General features: G+C 40.9%; 2 protein-coding genes across 3 annotated transcripts in view; both read right to left on the bottom strand.

The window, feature by feature from the left end:
- Positions 1 to 163: 163 nt before the first annotated feature.
- LOC307034687 (ammonium transporter Rh type B-like) lies at positions 164 to 2,596 on the bottom strand. The gene has a single exon (XM_079673555.1). The coding sequence runs from the start codon at positions 1,824 to 1,826 to the stop codon at positions 402 to 404; it is 1,425 nt and encodes a 474-aa protein (XP_079529681.1). The 5' UTR covers positions 1,827 to 2,596; the 3' UTR covers positions 164 to 401.
- Positions 2,597 to 2,767: 171 nt separating this feature from the next.
- slc12a5b (solute carrier family 12 member 5b) overlaps positions 2,768 to 12,623 on the bottom strand; it is a 29,034-nt gene continuing 19,178 nt past the window's right edge. The window contains exons 12-26 of one of the 2 annotated variants that reach the window (XM_079673550.1): positions 10,161 to 10,335; positions 9,894 to 10,012; positions 9,618 to 9,716; positions 9,197 to 9,316; positions 8,984 to 9,088; positions 8,431 to 8,599; positions 8,117 to 8,312; positions 7,558 to 7,727; positions 7,276 to 7,407; positions 7,052 to 7,159; positions 6,622 to 6,738; positions 6,210 to 6,430; positions 5,729 to 5,743; positions 5,498 to 5,631; positions 2,768 to 5,166 (exon numbers count right to left, since the gene is read on the bottom strand). In XM_079673550.1, the coding sequence (XP_079529676.1) occupies positions 5,075 to 5,166; positions 5,498 to 5,631; positions 5,729 to 5,743; positions 6,210 to 6,430; positions 6,622 to 6,738; positions 7,052 to 7,159; positions 7,276 to 7,407; positions 7,558 to 7,727; positions 8,117 to 8,312; positions 8,431 to 8,599; positions 8,984 to 9,088; positions 9,197 to 9,316; positions 9,618 to 9,716; positions 9,894 to 10,012; positions 10,161 to 10,335 (1,972 nt within the window). In that variant the 3' untranslated portion in view covers positions 2,768 to 5,074. The remainder of the gene's footprint in view (positions 5,167 to 5,497; positions 5,632 to 5,728; positions 5,744 to 6,209; positions 6,431 to 6,621; positions 6,739 to 7,051; positions 7,160 to 7,275; positions 7,408 to 7,557; positions 7,728 to 8,116; positions 8,313 to 8,430; positions 8,600 to 8,983; positions 9,089 to 9,196; positions 9,317 to 9,617; positions 9,717 to 9,893; positions 10,013 to 10,160; positions 10,336 to 12,623) is intronic. The other variant, XM_079673551.1, reaches the window with a different exon arrangement.

Raw genomic sequence — 12,623 nt, 5'->3', positions numbered from 1 at the left:
AAGATAATCTCTCTCTCCGTTGACTTCAATACATGATTTTTCCGAAATAAGGTCCCATGGAGGTCCTCCGGAAGGGGAGGGACTTTGCCACTCTATGACAACAAAACAAAGGTCGGGGGTCATTGGTCAAGCAACACAACAATCAACGAGCAGCAGTGAGTGAGCACACCTCAGGCTGTGTTTTTTATTTGTATTCTTTATTTCTGATTTATTTCACACAAAAAAACATTTTGTGGAAACGTTTTCACTTATTGTATGATAACAAAACAAAAAAAACGACAAAGTGGCAGGGCTTGCCTGCCCTGCGTTTGGGGGGCACAGTGACTCGTTTGGGGGGGCATGGCCCGCGAATGACCCCCCATGAAGCCAACCCTGCCCATACTATACATGTCAGATCCATGTCAGGCAGCAGAATCATCTGTTGTCATTATGTTGTTGAGTTTTAGTGGTGAATCATAGTCTGGAGGAACTTCAAAAAACAGCTGATCGTCAAAACAGAAGACATCGGATGGTGGTGCGAGGTACGGCAGCTTCAAGACAAAGCCTGTGAGGATGCCTCCCAGCGTTGACACTCCTATAGTGGAGAACACAGCTGCGACCTGGAAGAGAGCCTGTTCCCGGGCAGTCCTCCCCAACCCTGGCTGTAAACCAGGGATCAAAATCTGGAGCTCGTGCAGTTTAGGGTCTCCCTCTACTGGTGCTCTGTGGGAAAATATCTCATACAAACTGGGTCCATACATCTCCTCATCAGCCATCAGAATAGCACATATCCCTGCAGCACAGGATATAAGTCCTGTCAAACCGTGCAGATTATGTATTCCACACTGATCCTGGATCCTGAAACGCTGCGCCAGGAAGGGGCTCAAATATTTGTAGCCCAGCATGCATGCAGTGCAGCCCATCATACCCAGAGCATATGCAGCTGCAGGAGTTATCATCATATCCACAGACGCCCCCACTGTCACCCCTCCAGCCAGGGTCACATTCTGAATGTCGGATATGGTGATCTTGCCATTTTTGTTCAGCATGGCAGAGAGAGCGAAGGCTGTGAGCGTGGAGGCACTGAGGCCGATGAAGGTGTGCAGGATGGCTCTATGCTGGTCGTCTCCTTTCAGTGTCAGTGATGAGTTGAATGAAGGCCAAAAAACCCAGAGGAACAAAGTCCCGATCAAAGACAGGATATCAGACTGGTAGCTGGTGTTCGCCTTTGCATGGCCTTCATTCAGGTGAGGTCTGTACAGCACAAAAGTGACACCCAGGCCGAAATAACATGCAAACAGGTGAATAAGAATGGATCCTCCCGAGTCATTTATCTTCAGATACTTGAGCACAGCCCATTCTGTGACCGCGAACACTGGCACTTCAAGCAGAGCCATGATCAGCAGCTGCAGCGGGCTCGTCTTCCCCAGCACTGCCCCGAAAGATATCAGCACCACTGCACAGGCAAACTCTGCATATATGAGGTTAATCACCCCAAGGTGGATCTTACCATCATGGCTGAACTGGAAGTAGCCCTGCACCAGAATAGCCCACTGGATTGAAAAAGCAGCAGTTAGAAGGTTAAAAACCATCCCACCGAAGCCATAGAGTCGAAAAAATGCAAATAGGCACCCAAAGCCGAGAAATATTATAACCTGTATGTCTGTAAAAATAGGATAGTCCTTGTATAGAGCATTCTCCATTGGGTTAGTCCTGTTATTCTGAAATCTGGCATCCGCTTGGTCATCGTAGGTGACAAAGGCAGCATACAAGACAACAATGCTCACCTGTGCAACAAAAACAAATACAGGTAACCTTATTCGAAGGTTGGTTGACTCTGCCCTCATTCTGAAATCTCTTGTAGGAAATGGCAGGCAATGTTTTTTTCAGACTGTTTAACTAAGACAGGCCAAAGGCATAACTACCTATTGTTGGGGACTAGTTTGATTAGGTATTCAACCTTTGACACAGTTAATAACGTTCCTCTTTTCACTGTCTCCTTTCCAATGGCATAGGTCTACGGCCTTGGGTATTGCTGCTATCTCTCTTAAGGAGGGGCAGCTTGGGGGCATTGTTGTTTCCAGCTTATGACTGAGCACACAAGCTGACATGAGATAGTTGATTGTTGCTGGTGATCCTCTTAGCATTATATATAACAAGAAAAACAAAATCAAACTGGTTTGGTCTTGTTAACGATGTGTCTGCAGTGTTGCAGGTCATAGTTTGATATGATCTTTCTGAATGCCTATCAGAGCAGGCTGCAGAGATGGGTTAAGAGACTGTGCAACAACTTTACTCTCAGCAACACATTTTCATGCCTGTGAACATGTTGTTTATGAGCCTCCTTTAAAAATAGTAGCACTGGAACAATTGATCTATTCTCAGCTGATTTCATCTGGTCCGAAAAGTTCAAGGTGCATTGGAAAAGTCCTCAGTAAAAGCCTCATGCTGTTAAGTTAATGACTAAACGCCTATAAATACTCTTCTGCTTTTCTTTGTACACATTATCCAATGTAAGCATGCTAATACTAAACTAAGATGGTAAATGTGTCACAGAGTTGATGTATTCGTGTTTCCTTTGAGTTTACTGATGCAGCCTGAGCAAGAACTGTTTCATTTGCACATCATAGAAAGTGCTTTGTTTTTCTAGTGTGATCACTTGTTCTGAAAAGGTGAGGCATGCAATCAACACTTGCAAAATTACAAACAATAATTGCTAATAAAACACAATTGATCTATAAGCAGACACTGTAAGAGAGGAATATGACTGACACTTGAACTGTCACAGTTGTATTAAAATGATTTTAATTAACTTCAATTTGTGCAGACATATAAAATGGTTTATTCAAACCATTACTTGTTTATGATTGCATAATACATGGTAGAACATAACACAACGTTTATAATTTTAAAAGACAATACAAACTGCCTTTGTGATATCTATAAAACCTGCGTTTACACACATTACACGTTATCTCTAAACCTAAAATCACACATATGTACAAGTATCCCATCTTCACTCTGTCTTGCTGTTAAGTTAGGCTACACACACTGTCCTCACTCAAACCCACAGTGTATCAGGTCCACACAGCGCACACACATACACACAAACTTTCTGTTTGAGGAAGTTGGAAAATGCGGACTTCTGCAGACCGGTGACTGATCCACCTGGAGAGCTCCACCATCTTCTTATGAAGTACCGTTGTTATAGTTCTGCACCGACACTTTTCAGAGTTATAAGGGAAACACTGAGGACAGCACAGATATTAACCAAAAAGAGGAAATATCAATGTGTGTGATTACGTGGGTAATCTTCCACAGCGTTACAAACAATACATGTATAAAAACATTTGAAGTCTAGCTTTTTCCTTTGAAAGATACTGAATGCTATTTTCTAAAAAGTTGTTCCGAATCTTTTAAGTTAAATTCGTTATGGCGCTATCGGCCAAACGGAAGAGGGCAATAAATTAAACTACTGTGTAAAACAACAACTTTCATCATTAACTATTAAAACTATAGGTCGATGCCTTGTTGCCTTCCTGATGTCATAAACTATGCATTTTCCAGTGCAAGTTTATGCAAGATCGGCCTTACTGTTCATATCCTAGTATATAACTTTTGCAGAATCAGTGGATTTTAACAAGTGTGAATATCGATGACAAAACAACACATATTAATGCATGTCCAGAAATGACTAAATTGCACACAAAAATGAACTAAATATCACTGTACACAGACTCACACATACACAAACTAAACGTCTGAGAGGTACTCTGCAGGATAATATAACTTAGTGCATAAAACATCCTCAACCACTTTTACTTAACCCTTCTGAGATTCCTCATTCCAAGGTATTTTTGGGCGTCTGCATTTAATGCCTGCGTTTGCCTTGACAATATCAAAGTTTATTACTTCACATGCTCCAATAGTGTGCAATAGTATGGCAGCAAATAAGCATTTTAAGTAGTTTAACTAAATACTTAAATAGCAAGGCAGTGCACTCCGCACATGCATAAAATACAATATATAGTTTAAATTATTTCTAGAATTTCTGAATAAATTATTTTCTGAACGATACAATTAAAAAAATAAACTCTCTAAGATTAACTTTTGTGCTGTATGCTTATCTATCTTAAACTGACTTATGCAGTTAAACGTGTTTGACATACATATATTTAAGTGGATTCATCAACCTTCACCATAACATTTGACATTATAATAATATATTTTAAACACATGTAGAGATGCCAGGTCTGAATCTTTTTGAGATTTCGCATAGCATCTAAACTGAAAAGTTAAGAGTAAAATATTTAGGAATTTACTTTAATCTGTTAGACTACATTTCAAAACGGTTATCAAAACAATTGTTTACATCATACATGTTTCTCAAAGGTTAGTTCAAACCATTGGTAAGTATATTTCATCCAGGTAGTTGGTTTGGGGGATTTTTTTACATATTAACAACTAGATCCTCTGCTATTTTAATACTCCTATTAATAAATATGAAAGTGTATTAATACCTCTAGTTCCAACCATACAGTGAAAGACAAAAACAGACCAGGAAAAAGACAGACATAAATACATAAATAAATACCCAATATACAATAATAAATACATACATAAATAACAGAAAAATAAAAAAAAACATTTCTCTTTTAACAAAGGACCAAGAACGAAAGCAACAGGAAAGAAAGTTGAAGTCAAAAAAGGGAAAGTAAACCTTCCATTTTCTGAGAACAAATAAAGCTTTTGGAGCCTTTTGTTTTGCCTGAGTCAGAACTAATTATAAACTCATCTGCTGTTATCAGCTAATAAGAGAGTACAAACAGTTGCAGACCACTTTTTAAGCAAGTGATGCTAGCTTGTTTCACTCAAAAACGGTTGGCAACACTAAGCTAGGATTTTTTCAGTAGTGTACACTAACAACCTTTTTCCCCTCTGTGGGACGAATAAAGGTATTCTGATTCTCAAGATCATCCCTCCAATGAGGAGATGAGGAGATATATGATGGTGTGGGAGAATTTTCCTGAAACAATAAGATAGGGGACAGAGTCCAGCGAAGGTGAGCGTGTCCCTTAAAAGACCTTTAAGTCCTTCAAGAGTAGATGGTGATAACCTCCCGTCCTCCGCCACGCACAAGGAGGACCCGATTGAGACCTTCAGTGAGCACCTCGAGGAACTCCATGTCTGAAAAACAATCACATTAAGGAAAGTAACTTGCTTACCTGACACCAAAATACAAAAAAACACAAGCGAAATGCAGCCTCTAGTGATAATATACTATAAATGGCAGAATGTCTGTTTTTATTGTTGCATTTTTTACCTTAACCTTTTATTCTATTCTGTATTGCACGTTAAGTCCCAGCATTGTCAATGTCTCCAGTTATCTTACAGTGATTGTGTTGGGTTTTATGTGTTTGTGCTGCCTTGCTGCAAGGATCTGAACTGAAATGAATTGAGTAAAGTTCACAAAAATACATGTAATACAGTATGTTGTATGCATGATGATAAAGGATACAGTTTTCATTGCCCACACGGTTCTTGGGTGGACCCGGCATGTTGAGCAGGACGAGTTTTGCCTCCTTTGACTTCTTCATGATGACCTCATTGAGCCTCATCGCCGTGTGCATGCGCCTCACGTCAATCTGGCTCCTGATGGCAGACACAAAAGGCCACATTAGGTTTACAAATCATTCTGTCAGCTGCTCAGCTCACACAAAGTGAATCCCTGCAAAATATCAATACTTACAAGTTCTCCCATTCTCTGCAGCAGCATGTAAGGAGGAACATATTTACAGTGAATTTAAACATTTGCACAGGAAGCTACATTTGATAGTGGTTTAAGTTGTTTATGTTTGTCACGTGCACAGAAACACAATGTATCTCCTTTAAACTTGGAACATGGGTCAATATACACAAATATTTACTTCTCTGTGTGTTGATGTCGTGTCATATCCGCTTTCTCTGCTGGAAGCTGAGTGAAATAGTGATGTGTAAAATCTTTCTAGAGTCTGCTACAGGTGCAGTTGTTCATGTCCAAACATATGCATGATGACTGGTAATGCATAGGGCGGTTAGCACCATTGGTAGATTGTGCATGTTCTATTACAGAGTGTCACATAGAAACTGACGGGATATTATTGAATAAGTTTCAAAACTCAATAGGTTTGAAACGTTTGATACATTTACTATCTATCAACTCAAAGGAGTGAAAATGAGAGGTCACTCACGGCTTCATGTTGAAGGGGTCTCTGCCCGCCTCTGGGTTCCCTTCTGAAGGGGTCTTCCCCTTCTCTGCCCCCTTGTAGTCCGTCCAGGTTGTGGCGCCCCCTGCAGGCACAGCGGGAGACGTGGGGCTTGTGGGGCTTGTGGGGCTTGTGGGGCTGGCTGGTGTGGAGGGGTTCTCACTGTGGATCAGCTGCACCTGTTTTGGGTTGGAGACAGCCACAGACTGAGAGACGAACACAGTGACGTGAAAGTGAAAGAGAGAGAGGAGACACCTGTGAGTGTAGGAGAAAGCAAGTGGCCGTAGGGAAATCATAGAATAAACAATAGAGTCTGCCCAAGCCGGAGCACAGAAAGTTGTGCAGAGAACGAGGAGGACACAGGTACTGTAAATAAGTATGCTAAGAATGCCATTACCTGGTCTTCTGTTTGTTCTGCAACGCTGGCTCCTTCATCAGCGCTGTGCTGCGAGCGCAAGGCCGATGGGTTTTTACGCCGAATGGACCCACGGGATATATCCGTAATGCTCTGGATCTTTAGTTATCAAACAAATTAAGAAAATGGACATGTTTCAAATTGGAATTTTCCTCTGGCATTAATACTCTCTTCCCCTATGTCAGTGAAAACAAGTCCACCAACACCTTATCATAAGTGATGTTCCTTCCTCTGAAACTTGGAGCCCACAGAGTGATAACGAATGTGTGAACATGGATTTCATGTTCTTCGGGGTCGTATGCTGAATACAACTTCAGGTGTACTCCATTTGATAAAGTTGATATTAATACATGACATAATAATTGTATTAATGGTTGTTTCCAATTGTGTAGAGAACAAACTTCTGATTTACCTCTCTCTCCTTCTCATTCTTGGTCAAATGCATCTGTTTGAGGATCTGTGATCGTTGTTCCATTACCAATGTCTTCTCATAGGTGTAGGCCGAGATGTCACCGTCATGCTTTGAAGCAGAAAACACATTTATCATACAGTTTTTGTGAAAGTTAGTTTGATAATAAGTTTGATAATGATATGTTAATGTGTGAACTGAGATAATGTTTCAGACAAGTCTCTCACCATCTCCACCACTTCCACCACAGCATCAATGCGCAGGTGATAGAGGAAGGTGATGAGGTCTTTCTTCATCTGAATACTATTGTCATCCATTTGAGCCACAGTGAAAATGCGCATCTTGCACTTCCTCCACACCTATGGGACAAAACCGGAACATCCACAGCTGATGAACAATGTTATCAGTGTAACTGCTTCCTTTGTAACTTCTGTTAAGGATTTCGTTTTTTTTCATCATAATAAACCTTCTTATAAAGAAGAGGTTAATTGTATTTCATAGTTTCCCACCTTATGCTGTCTCAGCAGGAAGGGCAGGAGCATCAACATGCCTCCGTCATGGACAATCCACCACACATCTATGTGTCCTTCAGTGAAGCGCTCTCCATTGGACGGGTAGCTGGCGATATTCTTAGGAACCAACAAGGCCAGACTGGCTACAGTTGTCTCTCTAACCACCTCTGCAGAGGGACAAATAATAATGGTTACCTAAAGGATTACCTTGTTTTGGTCCCTCCATTAGACAGGAAAGGGGTAAAGTTCATGAAAACAAAACAAAAATGAATGAATTGCATATGAATAAATGGTGGTCGTTGTCCACCATCATTTCATTTATATTTGCAAACGAAGCCTCCATAATTTTTGGATTGGCGAAACATTTATAAATAAAATAAGTCTTTATATCACAAAGACGCCACTAATTTTACCACATGACATCTGTATTTTGCAAAATCTGGTAGCTAATTTGCAGAGTCATTTTTACTTTACAAATTACAGACATTGTGTATATGCATGGGATTAAGATCACATTTTAAGACATCAATTATTGGACCAATGAATTAGGACTTACCAATAAAGTTCCTGAACTGCTCGTGGCATTCTGGCTGTTTCCAGTTTCGGGGCCAGCTGACCATCACAGAGTTGTGCTTCAGACCTCCCAGTCCACCAACTTGAATCAGGTGGGACGTCCCATCTCTCAGATTGGAGGAGATGACCACCTGAGAGAAACCCTTCACCTTCTCCGTCTCCATCAACTTACGCAGCGACTACAAATACACAGAGAGGGGAACACAGCTGTTGGTGTCAGTGAAAGCAATTGAGTGATATTAATGTTTCTTTTTTATCACAGGTCAAAGTGTATGTGTTAGATACTAGAGGACGCACCTGATCTGCCCTCTGGGCCTCAGTGAAGTTGTCGAGGAAGGTTCCTTTAACTGAGGTGCCAACAATAGTCAGACCCTTCCCTGCCTTTAGCTGATTGGTCAGAGAGAGCAGACGAGGCTGCTCTACGTTCTGCTCAGCATCCACGCTCACTAGAACCAGCATCTGAGGCCTGAAAAAACAAAGCATTAAGCAAATTACTCGTCATAAGGATAATGATGATAAGACTACATTTGAAGCTGATTTGGCTACAGAACTATTGAAGATTTGGAGTCCAGTGCTCCACCCTCTTTAGATTACCGTTTGGGCTTTGTAATTATCTTATGTTCCCTACTCAATTTAAGTGTGTGCACAGGGCCCTATAGCCTCATGCCCTTTTTTGGAGGGACTATATGGATCTGCTTATTAGGATTAACTGTCCTGCACTTTTAATTTAAAAGCAAAACGGGATACGTAAGAAAACTGAACTGTGAAAAAGTAAGAACATTTTTCATAGGACTTTTTCAACAGGTGATAAAAGTGAAACTGTTTAAACACTGAAGATGTGTGGACTGACCTCCAGTTCTTGGTGTGTGGCGGTCCTTCCTCCAGCCTCATGAGGGCGAAGCGTGCAGCACTGAGAGAGATGCCACGTATCCCATCACCCCACTCCTTCTCCGCTCTGTGACACAGCACATTCATAGGTTGGCACATGATATTATGGAGTATATGTGCTATAGTAGCATTCATGGAAAATGAAAATAATAGCAATCCACTGATGATTTCTTACCCGCAGAACTCAATGTATTTGTAGATGCAGGTGGCGATGCCCATGGCGACCATGGCGTAATACCAGGAACAGATGAACATGAGCGACAGGCACAAGCTCATACCCAAAAAAGACAGAGCCCTGCAGGGGACAGGACAGCACATGTTTGCTCTATTGGGAGAATTCTACCATTGAACACAGTAATAACCACAACTTGTAAAAAGATGTTTAAAGATGTTTAAAGCTTTGGCACTTCTGGACTCAGACTGCTCTTCAGTATGGCAAGACTGCACTGGATAATGTCCTTATCTCACAACGTGCTGTTACTGAGAGTTTCCAGCTAGAATGTATGTCCACTGCAGAAATGCAAATGTAATGGTGCTACTGTGCAGTTCTGTTTTGAGCAAGGTTTTCTGACATAATTCATGACACACAAACTCACCAGTGGTAGAATTTAAAGCGTGGCCTCCAGTTTGGGGTCCTTAGCAAAGTCTGCAGGGCGCAGGCAAGGTTGACAAACATGTAGCACATCAAGAAGAACCTTAAAAAAAGGAGCCAAGAAAAGAGAGAGAGAGAGAGAAACATAAATATACAGAAATATTAGACGGACAAGTGAGTGAAATGAGAGATACTTACTACAGCAGGTGTGCACAGCAATAAACAAACAGTGTGTGTGAGTGTGTGGTTGTGTGTGTGGGCTTGTGTGTACACTACTTACATAGAGAGGATAGGCGCGACTGCATCCAGGGAGGCGATGAGGATGCCGATCTCACAGATGCTAGTTGTTAGCAGAAGGGCCCAGGTGGGCTCCCCGTTGGCCTTGCCGTGCCCAAACACCTGCAGATCAGATGTATTAGCCCTTTATTAGAAAGATAGTGCTATGCCATGTATTAAAAATGTTTTATGCAGACCCAAGCTACAGAAAAACAAAATGTATTTTTTGATGTCAAAAATTGCATTTTAATGCTACATGTGTACTACACACTCTAAGAAATGGAATGATGCCGTCCCGAGAGATAGCCTGCAGGAGACGTGGAGCTCCAGTCAGACTCTGGAGTCCCGCTCCGCAAGTGGAAAAGAAGGAGCCAAACACAATGACCCAGGGAGACGGCCATGCCAGAGTCCCAATCACCAGGTTACCATTGACCCCTTCACCGAACCTGTGGAGAGAGGCAAAGACACAATAGGCCATAAATAACAAACATTTAGAAAAACAAATCATGTATTGTTTTTGAACTGATATAACCAGATACAGTATGTGACTGTTTGCTAAGAGCCCTGTAATAAAACTGTGTGAAGTGGACACTATTGCAATGTTCTAACTGCTGCTAAACACAAACTTGTATTCTGTCTGGCCCTGCAAACATGTTTGCTAGTAATCCATTGACACACTCCCTAGTTTAGGGATTAGATTATCTGATTAGAGCTACATGTATACTGTATTTACGTAATGCACAAGCCCCCCATTTCACTTCTGCTAGACATCATCACATGTATCACTTTTTTAAAAATGTATCCATCCTGTATTTTTTCTTGTGAAAAGCATTACTTTTTTCTTCTCCACTGAACTGTTATAGCCCCATTTCTTCGCCCACATTTCAAATTGATGAATCGCATCATGTATTTGCTCAACTATATGTAACAAAGTTTACCTCTATTCCAGGGCTGTCATCTGCAAATAGTGATATTCCCATGTCCATTAGTATGTTAAGAATATATCATTTATTTACACAGAGGATAAAGTGGAACTAAAAGAAGCAGTGCGTAGCATTTTAGGGTAATTCATTGTTTCTGAAATTGTTGTGAAGGGTAGTGAAGGGGTATGACTGCAGGCCACTAAATCCTGCACACTGTGGCTTTTACACCCCCTCTCAGATTTTCCGGTCTCTACAAAATCTTGATGCAACTTCTGCTTAGAAGGCCTGTTACCCATTCAAAAATGTTTCCACAAATAATAGGCATATTTGGATAATCTCCCCCTTTCTTCAGAACATGTCATGTGCTCTTTCCTCCCAAAACAACACTGGATCCATAGTGCCCTTTCCTCTCTTAAATCTACTTTAGCGTGGTGTGGAAGAAGTGGGGGGAACTTCTGCCTTGACACAACAGTGAACTGCCTAAATTCATCTGGAACAGGATGCCATAAATCTCAGGTTAAAAGGTTGGCTGGTGGTAGAGTGTGAAAGGTACAGAAGAGAGAGAGGACTTACCTTCACCGAAACCTCTGACCACTTAACACTGCATTTGCTCTCACAGCTCTGTCAGTAGAACTTTCTCACAGACTTTGTTCACAACAGGGGATCATAAAAAGACACAGCTTCAACAGGGGAACACGTTGTGTTTAAAGCTGAAAGCCAGAAGCCAATGATCTATGCTAATCATAAACTGCTTGATAAAAGTTTAACCAGGAGAGAACACCCAAACTCTTGGTAAATTAGATCAGTGGTGGAGGAAATGTCATTGTGTATACAAGGTTTCAAGCCCCTCTGACTGATCTGAAGGGCTGCCCTTGGAATGTGAAATAACTCAATAGAGACTACTTGTCCTATAATGAGTTCCCTTAACATGTTTGGTGTATTCTTGACAGTTGAAAAACCTATGTCAAGGATGAGGAAAGTTAGATAGTGATGCTATTGGGATTTTTTTGTATTAGCTAGTAATGAAAGTTTATTCGGGATAAAGTTGATAGAGGAGAAGGTGCGGCTGTGGAGGCAGGAGCCCACCTAACAGTGAGGACGTCCCACGTAATGCATTACAAAAAGGATGGTTCAATGCTGTTTGATCTCTTGACCTTAAAGTTAACTTCATCGCCCCCCTCCTTCTGTATTGCTTGCGATTCATTGTTTATTTTTTCCTTTTTCATTTCATTTTAATTATCGGGTGTTTAATTATTAGTTGAGAGTAGTAGATTAATAGTTAATACATTCTTCATTTTTAAAGAACTGGTTTATGTGCTTTTGTGTGATTTAAAGTGATCTCTCTACTTTGGTGCTATTGTGTTTCTTGTTTAGCTGCAAGGGGTGCCCCAGTATTCATCCTTAATAATTGTCTTAAAACCTAAATTTATATAACAAATATATATCCTAAACATTTATTAATAATCAATTTTGTATATCATAACGACTACTTTACACTGCATTGGTATGCAAAGAAACATTAGCCTCTCATTGACCATGTTCTTCCATCCTTTTACAGACATGTGTTAACAAGGCAGGGCTCGCTGGCAGACTGGCATTCTTCCCAGGTTTCCTTCTTGGAATAATTATCGCTAAAGTTCTGAAGGATCCTTCCTTATTAAATAACATCAACAAGTTATTAAGTCCCTATATTTATATGTGTCCTCAGGGTCTACCTTCGTAGCAGACTGGTTACAACACTTCCTGCATAACAAAACCATGTCGGGTTTGATTCCCCACCATTTTCAAATAAAAGCAAAAAACAACATCAA

Source organism: Notothenia rossii, assembly GCF_949606895.1.
Source record: "Notothenia rossii genome assembly, chromosome: 4".
Lineage (NCBI taxonomy): Eukaryota > Metazoa > Chordata > Actinopteri > Perciformes > Nototheniidae > Notothenia > Notothenia rossii.
The sequence above is the reverse complement of the archived record's forward strand: the minus strand, read 5'-3'. Positions and strand labels throughout refer to the sequence as shown.